Source organism: Ovis aries, chromosome 2 (genome assembly GCF_016772045.2).
Source record: "Ovis aries strain OAR_USU_Benz2616 breed Rambouillet chromosome 2, ARS-UI_Ramb_v3.0, whole genome shotgun sequence".
Taxonomy (NCBI): domain Eukaryota; kingdom Metazoa; phylum Chordata; class Mammalia; order Artiodactyla; family Bovidae; genus Ovis; species Ovis aries.
Window position 1 is genome coordinate 186,548,543 of NC_056055.1, and position 13,666 is coordinate 186,562,208.

At 54.2% G+C, this 13,666-nt stretch overlaps 1 protein-coding gene across 4 annotated transcripts in view; it reads right to left on the reverse strand.

The window, feature by feature from the left end:
* Nucleotides 1-13,666, reverse strand: part of TFCP2L1 (transcription factor CP2 like 1) — a 69,833-nt gene that overhangs the window by 16,588 nt on the left and 39,579 nt on the right. For all 4 annotated transcript variants that reach the window (XM_004004762.5, XM_012140372.4, XM_042243986.1 and 1 more), the window contains 8 exons: nt 13,184-13,260; nt 12,553-12,658; nt 11,804-11,910; nt 10,231-10,383; nt 6,310-6,420; nt 3,761-3,852; nt 1,684-1,732; nt 1,506-1,599 (listed from right to left, as the gene is read on the reverse strand). In XM_004004762.5, coding sequence (XP_004004811.1) covers nt 1,506-1,599; nt 1,684-1,732; nt 3,761-3,852; nt 6,310-6,420; nt 10,231-10,383; nt 11,804-11,910; nt 12,553-12,658; nt 13,184-13,260 — 789 coding nt within the window. The remainder of the gene's footprint in view (nt 1-1,505; nt 1,600-1,683; nt 1,733-3,760; nt 3,853-6,309; nt 6,421-10,230; nt 10,384-11,803; nt 11,911-12,552; nt 12,659-13,183; nt 13,261-13,666) is intronic.

Below are 13,666 nucleotides of genomic sequence, written 5' to 3' on the forward strand. Positions count from 1 at the left end.
GCACTTACGTGAATGGAATTGGAAATTGCACCTTTCTAAGTCTGACTCTCCCTCCAAGTTTCATTTAAGGCTCATCTGTATTGCATGCAATATGAATCATTCATGCCCACTTTTAGATAGTACTCATGACATGAATAAACCACAATGCCTGTACCCTCTCTCTGCTGATGGGCATCGTGGGTGCTCCCAGTTTGGGGTGATCATAATCGGTGGACATGGTCCTTTCCTCAAAGACCGAACAGCCCCCAAGAGCCTTGAGCTCACGTGGACTTTCCAAGGTACAAGGATGACATCAGCCTTCTGTTAAAACCTGGCCAACAGCCACGTGGTCCAGAGTTACAGCATCTACCCCCTTTCCCTGCCACAGTTAAGATACAGTTTGGAGTATACTTCTGCAGTCAAACTGGCTCCCCTTTCATAGGAAATAAAAGGCACGCCCTCACACTGTTGCACCAAGGTCCCTGGGCACCTCCCTCTCTGACCTCACCTCCTGTCTGACCCACTCGACCCCATCATCTGGGCCCTCAGCTCTGTGGCCACACCGGACAGGCCCCAACCTTACATTTGCCCTCTGCTTGGAAAGCTCACCACCCCCCAACACACACACACCCACTTGACTCACACTCCTTCCAGGATTTCCTCAAAGATACCTCCTCAACAAGGTCTATATTACACCTTGCTTAAGGTGGAGGCGCCCTCAGCCTGCCTCCCTCCCAGTCTTCCAAGACCCTCCTCCAAGCCTGCCCATCACAGAAGGGTCACAGTGTGTTGAGACGGGCAGTTTACACCTCTGTGCCAACTCAGAGCTGCCCAAGGCTGGAGTCCCTGCCTTACCACCCTCATCCAGTCCACCCCCAGCACAAAGGATGTGCTAAGAAGAACTGAGCTCAAAGATGACTGTTGGGGTGCTGTTTCCCTTCTGCTACCACAGATGTCCTTGGCGGCCACTCCTCTGGTTCCAGCCAACAATGACTCCCTGTCACTCTGGACTGCCAGGGGGCAAAGTTCATGGCTCAGTTTCCCTGTCCCCCACTACCCCCAGCTCAGGGCTGCTGTCTGATGGGCTCATCAGCAGGGGCATGAAAAGCCTTTACAGAAGGAAGAGCCAGCTTTCCCTTCTCACCTTGGTTGCACCACCTCCCACACTGCTTACCTGGAGACAGTGTGATGAGCAGCATTTGGGTGGAAGAGGCCAGGAGGCTTGCTGAGTACACCCTGGTCTTCTTGGCTAAAGGGCCCCTCCAGGAGGCACAGAGCCCACCCCGCATGCAAGGAGCAGCTTGAAAAGGCTCCCAGATGGCCCTCCCTTAAAGCCACGAGCAGGTGGACACCCCAGGGGCAGGCCTGCCCATTGAGCCCTGGGCCCAGGGCCAGCACACGTGAGTGACCACATGCCTCTGTGTCCCCAGGACAGACCACAGCCCCTGGGTGCCCAGGGTGCCCAGAGCACATGTTCAGTGTTCTGAGATCCCGGTAGGTTCTGTGCACCGTTCAGAGATGCTCACCTGAGAAGCTGGCGAAGAGCCGGCAGAACTGGGAGAATCTGTTGCGGTGGAGCCACTGCTGGGCGTCCTGCATGGAGGCCGAGGGGAGGAGGTGCTGCAGGCAGAGAGGACAGGCCTTGAGGGGCGCTCACTCACCCGTGCGGAAACAGGTAGCCAGAGCCCCACCGCAGCCACTTACATCACTGCCCACGGGCAGGGCCTCCACTGGGTGGGTTGGGGAGCTGTTGCTGCAAAGGAAGAGGAGAGGCGGTGAGCAGCCAGGACGCTCCTTGCTGGCCTGCCCTTCGTGTCCCTCGGCTCTGGGGCTCGCTGGAAACAAAACGGGTCCTCGAGAAAAATATAAGCAGGAGCCCTGCTCCATCCCTGAAAATTCTTAACAAAGCCTCTGATGTGGACAAGGGTTCTGATGAGCTACACATTCCCATAAGCTACACACCCCCATCCCTCCTCTAAGGCTCCGGGCTTATTTTGGGCAGATTTCATGGTCCCCACCTCTAGCCCCAGTCAGTGGGAAGGACAGACTGACCAAGGAGACCTCGAGCCTCTCAGGGACTTGGTGCTAAGACGGCAAAGGGCCAACCACACCCAAGAGAGGGCAGAGGAATCCCTGGGGAACCATTCTGCAGCAACAGCACCCACAGTTTGGCATCCACTGGGAGAAAATCCTTCTCATGGCTTTCTCCCAAAGGGAGGCAGAGATCTGAACATCTGGGCTTTTAAGCCAAGAGAAAGACAGTCAGAGATGACCCTCCCAGATGGACAGTGGTAATACTACAATGTGAGTGGACCTGGTGTCACTGACCTGGCCACTTAAATTTGTTCAAACGATAAATTTTACATTATGTATGTAAGTGTGTGTGTGTGTGTGTGTGTGTGCGTACACTAAGTTGCTTCGTTGCTTCAGTCACATCCAACTCCGCAACCCTATGGACTGTAGCCTGCCAGGCTCCTCTGTCCATGGGATTCTCCAGGCAAGAATAATACTGGAGTGGGTTGCCATGCCCTCCTCCAGGGGAATCTTCCTGACCCACGGATCAAACCCACATCTCTTATGTCTCCTGCACTGGCAGGCAGGTTCTTTACCACTAGCGCCACCTGGAAAGCCCCCTGTAACAATAAGGAAAAAAGAAAAGACCTCTGCAGCAATGATTCCTAGGCCAGGCATCAGTGACTATAGATGCAGGTCATCTGGGTCTGGGGGTACCAGGACTCTACACATATTCCCCTGACCGGGTGTGGAATTCATACTCCCCTGGAAGTAGGGAAACTGAGACTGCAGGAAGTGAAGGAATCTGCCTCCAGAAAGGTGCAGAGTTAAGAATCTGCCTGCAGTGCAGGAGACCCGGCTTTGATCCCTGGGTTGGGAAGATCCCCTGAAGAAGGGCATGGCAACCCACTTCAGTATGCTTGCCTGGAGAATGCCATGGACAGAGGAGCCTGGTAGGCTACAGCCCACGTGGTTACAAAAAGTCAGGCACGACTGACCGACTAACACTTTCATTTTTTTTCACTGCCTGAATAAAATACAGCAGCCCTTCCTTGTGCCCCCTTCTCGGTAAGGACTGTCCTTACCTAGTAAATCAAGTTCTTGTCTGGCTTGCTCATCAGTGAAGTTCTCTGCCAAGCAGGGGCTCCAAACAACCCGCATGTTCTACATGCCCCTGTTAAACCCATCTGGCATCCTTCTTGCCCCCACCAACAGAGAGGGCAGTGTCGTCACGGTGACACCACAGGATAGGAGGGACAGCTGCCTGCTGGTCCCTGCATATCCGTCACCTTGGAATCAGCACGGTCTTGGCCTTGGCAGAGCTGGTGACCAGAGGTGAAGTCGCTTCTGTGTTGTGGGTCCAGACACCCAGAGGTGTGGGAAAGATCCTGAGCCGAGCCCCTCTGCCCACTGACCATGCACAAGGGCTGCAGCAAGATCTAAGAAGCCCCTCCAGCCACTACGGGGCCCAGACGTCCACCTCCTGAGGCCCCAGCTGTCTAGGAGGTGGCCCAGGAGCTCATGGGCTGGCCCCCCTTAACTTGGGGAGGGAGTGGGTGCTGGGTGCTTAGTTACTCCACCAGTTGGCCTTTCTAGAAGTGTTATCAAGCACGAAAACCTGCACACATGATGCTAAAAATGGTCGTGAACACCAGTCAACCAGCCTGAAACCCAACTGACGCCGGGCTACAAGAGCAGTGAAGACACATAGAATGAGTCCGCACCTGTGGTCAGTTTACAGACCACAAAGGAGAGAGGGTGCACGTACCCTTCGCCGAGGCCGAAGCTGTTTGGTGAGCCGTTGTAGCTTGGGGATGAGGCACTATTCACCTGGTAAACCACATCGGGCCATGGGGAGCACTGTGGGGAGAGAGCACAGGGTGGCAGTGGTCCCCGAAGACCCAGACCTGCAGATGAGATGAGCCCAGCTTCCCTAGCCCTCCCACTCGGTGTGAAATCACAATCTTTCAACACCCAACCCACACTGACCTGGTACCCAGGGATGGGCAGGGTGCTCAGACCACACCGAAGAAATCAGATAGAGCCAAGAAGAGACCTCGTCATCAGTAGGTCATCCCCAGGGCAAGCAAAGCATGACACATGTCTGTCAGAGCTTCCGAGCAGCCAAAGCAAAGAGGGAAACCTCATCAGTGCAGCACAGGCCAGGTGCCCACAGGCAGGTCTTCCCCATACAGACAAATGGGTGTAAATGCAAGAAACAGGGAGCACTGGCCCACTTCCAAAAGAAAATCACCAACGAAGCTCCGTATTACTAACAGCATCTCCAGATAGCCCTCAGATGACAGGGACAGGAACCTCCACACTGGCTTGTAGCAGCCTGTCCCCAGCACAACTCCACGGGTATTTATAACATTTGAGGCATCCTGCTCAACCCAGGAGCCAAGGGAGACACAGCAACACAAACGACGGGACCCCTGAATGCCCAGAACTTCTTGTGCTGAAGCCTAGATAAACATGGAGGAGTCGCCCGAAGCAAGCCTAGACATGTTGGTGCTGCCTGGGTGTTGGGGGACCAAGCATTCACCACTTCCTTTTTCTGCGATGACCCGGCTCTGGACACGGTCAGACGGAAGCATTCCTGAGACTTACGATCACCCACCTGACCACAGGGTGGGTCAATATTTAACTCTGTTCAGAGTGAGGGCTGGAATGTGTTGGTGCCGAGTCCTGGAGCCCTCGGGGGTAGGAAAACTGATGAGCTGACAAGAGGCAAGCCGGCAGCTCCTAAAGTTACAGATTGGGTAGGGATTTCAATAGCTGGTCGGGGAGAGGGGCTGGGACACAGCCTGGAGCACCCAGGGGACCCGTCTTCCAGCAGGGACGTCAGGGGAGAGGCAGGCACCAGAGGCTGAGGCCCAGGTTGGAAGGAGAGGTGGCCACAGACAGGATTGGGCAGCAGGAAGGGTCGTCAGGGCATGTCACCAGCATTTACCAAGCCTGGGAAGAGCTAATTGTCCAAGCGCTGCCCCACACCATGTATTGCTGGCTCTGACCAGCTTCCAGGGGGCAGGGCTCCTCCCGTGCAGGGGCTCTCGGCCACCATCAGCCTCGATCCAACGAAAGGCCACCACGCATCTGTCTGCAAAATTAGTGTCCCTGCTCTCCTTTTGCAAATACTCCTCTGCAGATGGCTTGTGTGTGTGTCTCTCTCACACCCACACACACATCCTCACATACATGCACAGCTCCTCAGACAGGACCCTAGTCACCGGTCTCTGAGCCACCCTGTGTCTGGACCTCACCCTTCACACACTTAACCCCACTACGGTCAGCACTGGACCTCAGGCATCCATGGAGGGCCTCCCGAGTAAGTCACAATATTCACACAACACCTATTAGCTGGCCTGATCACAGGGCACAGTGGGGAAGAGTTGTTAAAATCAAAAACAGAGCCCAGTAAACGCGGCAGCAGCAGCAGGAAGGGCCCATGACAGGAGGAAAAGGAGCCTGCGATAGGGAGCGTCTCAGACGGACCCTGGATGGAAGGACAGAGCAGGCTGGTGTCAGCACCTGGGTTATGAGGAAATGCACCCCAATATCCATCCCAACAGCCACAGGGTAGGTGTTACCCCCTTGGACCCAGCAACCCCCGCTCCGAGAACAGAAGCTACAGACATTCTTTCCTCGTGGAGAACTTCACATGAGCAAGGTGTTCACGGCGCCCTGTGTGAAACAGCAGGAGCCTGAGAACAGTCCAGCGTCCGCCAGCAGGCTGTCCACACAGAGAAGGCTATAGAGCTGGATGAAGCACTGGAAAGCTCTTTATGAACAGATAAGAAACGCCAGGAAATAGGGACAGTCAACTTCAGAACAGTGACTCTGTGTGTGTGTGTGTGTGTCTCTGTATGTGTACTGTTGGGGGAAAAAAGCACACGTGGGGCAAACTTGTTTGAATTGGTTTCCTTCGCAGAGAATGTGGGGCCCAATACAGAGGAACCAGGGTCACCTACCACCCTGAGGAAGAGAAACTAAGGCTGGATAGTGCTGGGAGAGATCTTTTCTGATGGAGATTCTTATATCTTTTGAATTTGGACCACATGAATATATTATCTATTTAAAAAAAAAACACCTAATTTTGAAATATACCTGGTGAAATGTGCCAACGGCAGCCGAGAGTTAGAAGGTATTTGTAAAACGTGTCCCTGGACACCAGGCCTCAGATGCCAGCAGTTCCAGACACGGGAACACACCAGGACTGAACAGCGCTCTCAGAAGCATTCACCCTAAACGGGCACTTTTCCAAGGATCCAGGCTGACAGCCCCCTGCCCAACCACAGGAGGAGGCCCCTGGCTCACCTCTGAGAGGATGGTGGTCTCATAGGACGGCTGGTACTTCTCCTTCTCTTGGGCCGTTCTTTTCTCCATCTTTTCCCGGTCGGTCTTCTGCTTCCGGTCGGCTCCCTTTGGCTGTAAGTGCAGAGCACAGGGGTCCAATGAGCTCAAAGCTGGCAGAGGCAGCTGTCTGGGGCAGACCCAGAGCTGAGGGGCAGCCCCTAAGGCTGGCACACTCCCCCCTCACCCCAAGCAGGGTCTCGCGGACAGGAAAGACCGTCTCTCACCTCCCAGGCATCCGACACATGGCCCTTCTGCCTGGAATCCTTGCCCACCCCAAGGGAGCTCAGAGCGCACTCCTGGTCCTTCAGGGACTCTTACGGGGTCCGCTCAGCTGTTCTGGCAGGCATGCTTGGGGCAGAGCTTTACCAGTGGCCACTTGCTAATGGAAAGGACCCCTCAGGAGCCTTCCTTGGGTTCCCCATAGAGAGAGACAGGAAGCGGACAGACTAGGGCCTGCTAGCCAGGGCTCCATCTACACTCGCGGTCCACCTCTAAGGCCTCCTTGCCCCTAACACTTAGGACTCCGGGCACACTCCCAGCTTACAGTCTGCCTGCAGGGTAACATCCATCCTGACATGGCCTGTCTTGGGCACCCAGCGCATCTGAGGAATTCACAGGTATCCAGGCCTCACAGGTACTACTATCGGCCTCATTTACAGATTAAGGAGACAGAAGGCCCAGTGACCCATCGAGACCGGAGAGGAACCACGTGCTGATCGAGTCAAGACTCGAGGTCAGAAGCCCAGCTGGGCACAGCCACCATGCTGGCTCCAGCAGGCCCAGCTGATGGGGACCGTTTGGACCACTAAGACTATCCCCTCCTGAGTTCACAGTCTGGTGGGCAGGGTCAGATATCAAGACTCTGAACAGCCCTGAACTGAGTGTTTTACTCTGTATGGGGCAGACCACACGAGGTGGGCAGTCAGGGAAGAAAATCCACCCTTCCGCTCCATGGTACCTTTGGGATCATCCTGGCGGGCACTTTCCTCAGGTTGCAGCTGCTGACTCCCAACTCAGGGGGCATTAGGAAATAGCCTTTGAGGGGACACCCAGGCTGGAGGGAGGGAGCTTTGCTGGGGGTCCTATGGGAACATGAATGACGGATCTGGTGTCCAGCAGGAGAGCCAGGCATGTGGTAGCTGGACCCCCATCATCTGGCTTCCCTGCTCCACCTCCATCCTGTCCAGAAAGGAGGCCCTTCCTCCCGGCCCAGAAACATTACTGGCAGAACAAGCTGGAACCTGCCTGTGGGGGACATCACTCAGCCCCAGGGAGACCCCTGCAAGGAGTTGGCAGGATAAGGAGAGTCCTAAGACATCCCCACAGAGCCCCAGGGCAGCAACCCAAGAAGCCAGAGGCTTCCTAGTAACCAGGGTGACCCGAGATAGGAGAGTTACGGGCAATTTGGCAGGGCTCTGCCTGGCCCTGGTGCACACCTATCTCAACTGCTCCTGTGGGTGGGTGGCCAGGCCACCTCAGGCATTCTGAGGAGCTCATTTCAGGTGACAGAGCTTCCCTGGTGGCTCAGATGATTGAGAATCTGCCTGAGATGCAAGAGACCCAGGTAGGATCCCTGGGTCAGGAAGATTCCCTGGAGAAAGCAATGGCTACCCACTCCAGCATTCTTGCTTGGAGAATTCCATGGACGGAGGAGACTGGTGGGCTATGGTCCACGGGGTTGCAAAGAGTCAGACACAAATGACAGAGCAATTAACACTTTTGCTTTCACTTTCATTTTGGGTGACAGGTGCTCCTTCCCTCTCTCAGGAGATGCCAAAGCAGCTTCCAGCTCAATTCCCCCAGTAAGGGCTGGTGTGGTGTTGAGGAGCCAGGTAGAGCCCTCATTTCTGAGTGTCCGCCTTGAGGTGTAAGAGGGGGAGCTGGCAGGGGCCATGGGGAGAACTGGGCATCCCTGGCACAGACTGCTCCTCCCTCCTACCACCTGGCCCAGGGCCTGATCCCAGGGCATCACACTGGATGCAACCCCACCTGAGGGCAGAAGATGGGTGGTGGGATGTGGTCTGCACACAACCAAGAGAGGATGGGACTGCAGGACAGGCAGAGACCACCCGCTGTGCAGCCTCAGAGCTGTCCAGGGTGAGCTAGAATCAAGAACCCAAGACCAGAGGCACCAGGGAACAGGACCTGCAGAATAATGCTCTCCAAAGATGGCCCCGCTCTAATTCCCAGAGCCTGGGAGAATGTTACCTTAGGGCACAAGAGGGCAAGGCTGCAAATGGAATCAGGATCGCCAACAGTGAGAGACTAAAAGAGGAAGGGGAGCCTGGATCACCCCAGTGGGCCCAGTGTAATCATGGAGGCTTAAAGGGTGTGTTGCGGGGAGCATGGAGGGATTGGGGTGATGCTGGCTTTGAGGATGGAGGAGGGGCCATGGGCCAAGGAATGCAGATGCCTCTAGAAGCTGGAGAAGGCAAGGAAAGAGATTCTCCCCCTACGGCCTCCAGAAAAGAATTTAACCTTCCTGACACCTGACCCTAGCCCAGTGAAACCTGTTTCAGACTTCAGCATTAAAAAGATAATGTAGTACTAAGCCACTCAACTTTGGTAATTTTTTTTTTTTTAACATCAGGAGGGGGATATAAATATGGGGGAGAAATGTAACTTCCTTTGGAGGCCAGATTCAAGGCTTCATCATGCTGAAGCAGGTTTTTGGAGGTGCCACTGCTCTGGCAGCAGAGACAAACTCACCTCCACCAACACATAGAGCCTGGCCAGGGCCTCAGAACCCTTTGCCCACAGCCATCAGATGGCCAGACACTATCAGTGGGGATGAAGCTGGCTGCCCAGCTGTGTGGTCACCTAAGTGCAGACACGGGCAGCTTCAGGGCCTTCCTGTCCAGGTGGGAAACGGGCCAGATGAGCACTCTGCCACCAGGTTGATGGTTCTACCTGCGGGCGTTTATTTCCTCATCCATCCCTAGCTCAGGAACAGCAACACTGACCCAGCTTCTTCTGGGACAGGCCCTCGTTTCTACAGCCTCTCCCTCTGGCATCTCCAGCTCCAGCAGCTGGAACTCTGTCAGTAAGTCCCCAGGTCCTGATTGCGAAAGACCAGGAGAAGAGGGAAAGGCACCTGGGCTGGTCCTCAGGCACCTGCTAGGATTCCCCAGGAAAGCAGACTGGTCCCATCTGCTGGCAGCAGTCCTGCTCAGGGCCGGTGCACCCACCAGAGTGACGCGGACTCTGCTGTCACCCCCTCCCTGCAGGGCCACCCTGAGCTGCACCACGGGCAGTCATTTTTAGGAAATAATCTGTCCAGAGAGATGGGATGAGAAACAATGACAGGCAACTGCAGGGGGTGAGGCAAGAAAGGAAAAGGGAGGCAGTGCCAGGAGGCCATTGCAGAGGGACAAGGGTCTCGGGGCCCTAAAGGACAGCATCCACTGGGATTAACAGATACCCGGTAACATATGTAAAACAGATAACCAACAAGGACCCACTGTACAGCACAGGGCGCTATATGAAATATTCTGTAATAAGCTATAATGGAAAAGAATTGACACATATAACCGAATCACTGTGCTATACACCTGAAACTAGCACAGCTTTGTAAATTAACTATACTGCTATAAAAACATTTTGAAAAATAACATCCATGGTCAGGACCTTCAAAGAGGGTCTCCTGACTTGTTTTTTTAGCAGAATCTAGTGGCCAAAGTGCTTGGGAGAAAACAGAAATCTCTAACTGTGCCAGTCCCACCACTCTGGTCAGGCACAGCTGAGCCCGGCTGCTGTGAGGGTGAAAGAGCCCAGGCAGGAGCCCCCAGCCCCTGGCCGCCGCCCTCATTGCCGGGCTCTGGGGTTTTGGCCTCCAGTCCTGGGCTGGGGTGGCGGTGGGCGGGGTACTGGCGGCCATCCTACCTTGAACACCTTGATCTGGCAGCTGGCTGAGTGCAAGTGCTCCGTGTACTCTCCATTTTCACTCTGCTTGAAGGTGTCGATCTGCACCCGGAAGGGCACACCCTTCTCACCCCCGTGCTTCCTCGGGGTGAACTCGGTGCTGATGCAGTGCACCTGCGGGGGATGCGGCAGGCAGTCAGCCAGAGGTGGGCGAGGGTGGGGTCTGAACCCCCAGGAGCTCCTCTCCCAGTAAATGTGTCCATCCCACACAGTCAGGCCCGCCTCCACCTCCCCACTGTCCCCCAGTGCTGGCCACTCCATCAGGCCACTGGCCACCCCCCACAGCCTCTCACTTCCATCCTTTGACCTTGGAGGCCCTGCTTGACCAGCTAAGTCCTTGCCATTACTCCAGGCCCACTGACCCTAGCAACTCCCTCTCACTCCTCCCCCTGAGACCTCTGCTGGGCAAATCCCAGACAGCACAGAGCAGGGACCACAGCTTAGTCCCTGGGAGCCTAGTCAGGCCAGGCCAGAAGCTAGAACCATTTCTTTACTTCTGGTAAGTGCCTGCTACACAGAAAGCACTTGATGTGTACTGATTGCTATAATAACGTAATCACATTGTCATAATATTGGGTTGGCAAAAAAGTTAGTTGCAGTTTTTTCCATAAGGTGGTATGAAAAATCTGAACAAACTTTCTGGCCAACCCAATACAAATACATATTATTGTAATAATAAACAATAACATTATAATAATTCTTTTGAAATACAATTCGAGTATTATAACCATGCAAGGCAAAAAGGTCGCTTACTCTCACTGAGCGATTACTATGAACCAGGCCTGTGGTCATGCCTCTGTTTTCATTCTCTAATTTATAAGACAGAGAGGAAAACCAAGATGCTCAAAAAGGTACCCACAGCAAGTGAGAGAGCCAGGGGAAGCCCAGAAGCACAGGGCCCTGGCCATGCCCTCAGCCACCTGGATCTGCTGTAGTGTTTAACATAAGGTCAGGTCCATAGCAGAAGCTCTTATGGGCTTCCCTGTTGGCTCAGATGGTAAAGAATCTGCCTGCAATGCGGGAGACCCGGGTTCAATCCCTGAGTTGGAAAGATCCCTGGGAGAAGGAAATGGCCAACCCACTCCAGCATTCTTGCCTGGAGAATCCTATGGACAGAGGAGCCTGGCGGGATATACAGTACATGGGGTTCCAAAGAGTCAGACACAATTGAGCAACTAAGACTTTCACTTTCATACCAGGAGCTTCAGAATTAAACATTTAATAATAGAAACAATTATGAAAAAGAAATTTATACTTCAAATTCTGTATGCAAGGACTCAGTTACTGCGTAAAAAGCTTACATAGTGATGAGCAGCACCCACGCAGGAGTCTACAGCACCCCATATCTTCCTCCTAGCCGCAGTGACCAACCAGTCTCATGGTTCTGGGCCCATTCACCCTCCTTCTCAGCCTCCTTGCCTGTGGCCAAGGGCAAAAGCCCATCAAGGCCCCACGCATGGATGGTTTTGAGAAACAACACGATGGACCCCAAAATTCTGACTTCCCCACAAAGGGCAACCTCCTTCCTGCTCACCTGAATGAACGCAGACGCTCTCTTTGAAGGATCCCACAAAAACTCGACTGCATTCAGCTGGGTCGGGCTGGCCCTGGGGTCCAAGATACCAACAGACAGTGGAATATCTGTGCACACACATACACACACAAAAGTGCAATCGTCAGCCACTCCCAATATTTCGGGAAGGACTCCTATTACAGGTCCAAACTCCTCACACAATTTGAAACGCCAAGAGTTCTGAAAGCTAGGTTCTGCATAGCTCATTTGGCAGAATCCTGACTTGAATCTCCATGAAGCTATTCCGAGTCTTCGCCCCATTGTGTGCCGTCACTCTATATGGCTACAAGAACATGGCCTGTTGGTGGTGTGACCCGACTGTGGGTCTACACACCCTACTATATTTCAACTTCTGAATTCCAAAACCCATGTGGCCCCAAGTTTTGTGAATAAAAAGCCTGCAGACCACTGCCTGAGCCCTCAGTTCCATTTCCGTTGCCCCCTCTCTGATGCCCACCCTGCCCTCCATCAAGTCAGGATCCTTCTGTGAAGGTTTCCCTGCTTCTCACTTCCTGATGACAGGTCCTTGTTTCTAAATGCCCCCCCATGTACCCCAAAAAGGGTACTCCCGGAGGGCAGGGCTCATGAGGTGGTCACCTCCACCAGCTCCCATGGGGTTTCACACAAGGCAGAAGTGTAGTAAGAGACCCTGGACACTGCTGGGTCTGGATGGTGCCCAGGAAGAACCCCCAGTCAGCCCAGAAACCCACCAATGTCCAGGATCCGGTCCCCAGGCCGGCTCCACCGCCAGCCCTCCAGCTGCTGGTGCTCCGTGTACTGCAGACGCCGGTCATGAAACACCACGCGGATGATGCTCTGGGGGCCGGGGGCGGGGGCGGGGGTGAGAACAGCTGAGTGTGGGGCCCAGAGGGAACCGCAAGGAACCCACCCTGACCTTCCCCCAATCAGACAAACCTCTCTTCCTCCAAGGCCCTCTGCCTGAGGCCTTTCCCCCTAGCTCCTCATGTCACCCCTCCCTCCTCGGAACCCCAACAATACGAACAACAGCACAAACAGCGAGGGATGCCCTACTCTCAAGGGCTGCTACGTGCTTCGTACACATGGGTCATTTACAAACCTTCTGTGCAGGTGAGCAAACTGAGGCTCAGAATACACTGGGAAGAGGCAAAGCCAGGCTGCAACCCGAGTCTGTGTGACCTGGCCATCAGCTCCCAGCACTGCCAGCCTGACCAAGGCCCCTCAGACCACACACTCCAGGGACCTTGAGCCCACCTCTGTCCCTGGAGTTTTCCCCAAACCTCCCAAGCACTCCCGATTCCCAGTGCAAGCCCAGGTGTTAGGCCCCCAGGTGCCAAGGCAAGGTACAGACTGGAGCCTTACCTTCACATATTTTGTGTTCAGATCCTGAAAATCTCCCAGTTTCCTGTTCTCCAGCAGTCGGATTTCATAAGACTGACCTGGAGGGAGTTAATGGTACATTTTCCACTTCTGTTTTCAAATTGGGGCTTCGCCACGCTAGAGGCCTTGTCAGTGCCCACCCAGGCCTCACGGCTCTGCGACCAAAGCAGAGAAGAAAAGCCGGGGACAAGAGCAGCTCAGATCACCTATGGGCAGGATTTGTCCATCTGACCTGGTAGGGACCTAGGGCCCCCCAGGTTATGCACATGACCGCTGGAGAGAGACAGCACCTCTACAGCTTTCAAAGACAGAATCCAAAACAATACAGTTAGCATCACATTTACAGAGCACAACTTCGTATTTCTCTATAAAGAACATCCCCCATACACTCAGATGGAGAATAGAGATACTTAAATCTACCTTCAATAGCTGAACGGATGGACCCTTTCTGAGATCAAGTTTAAA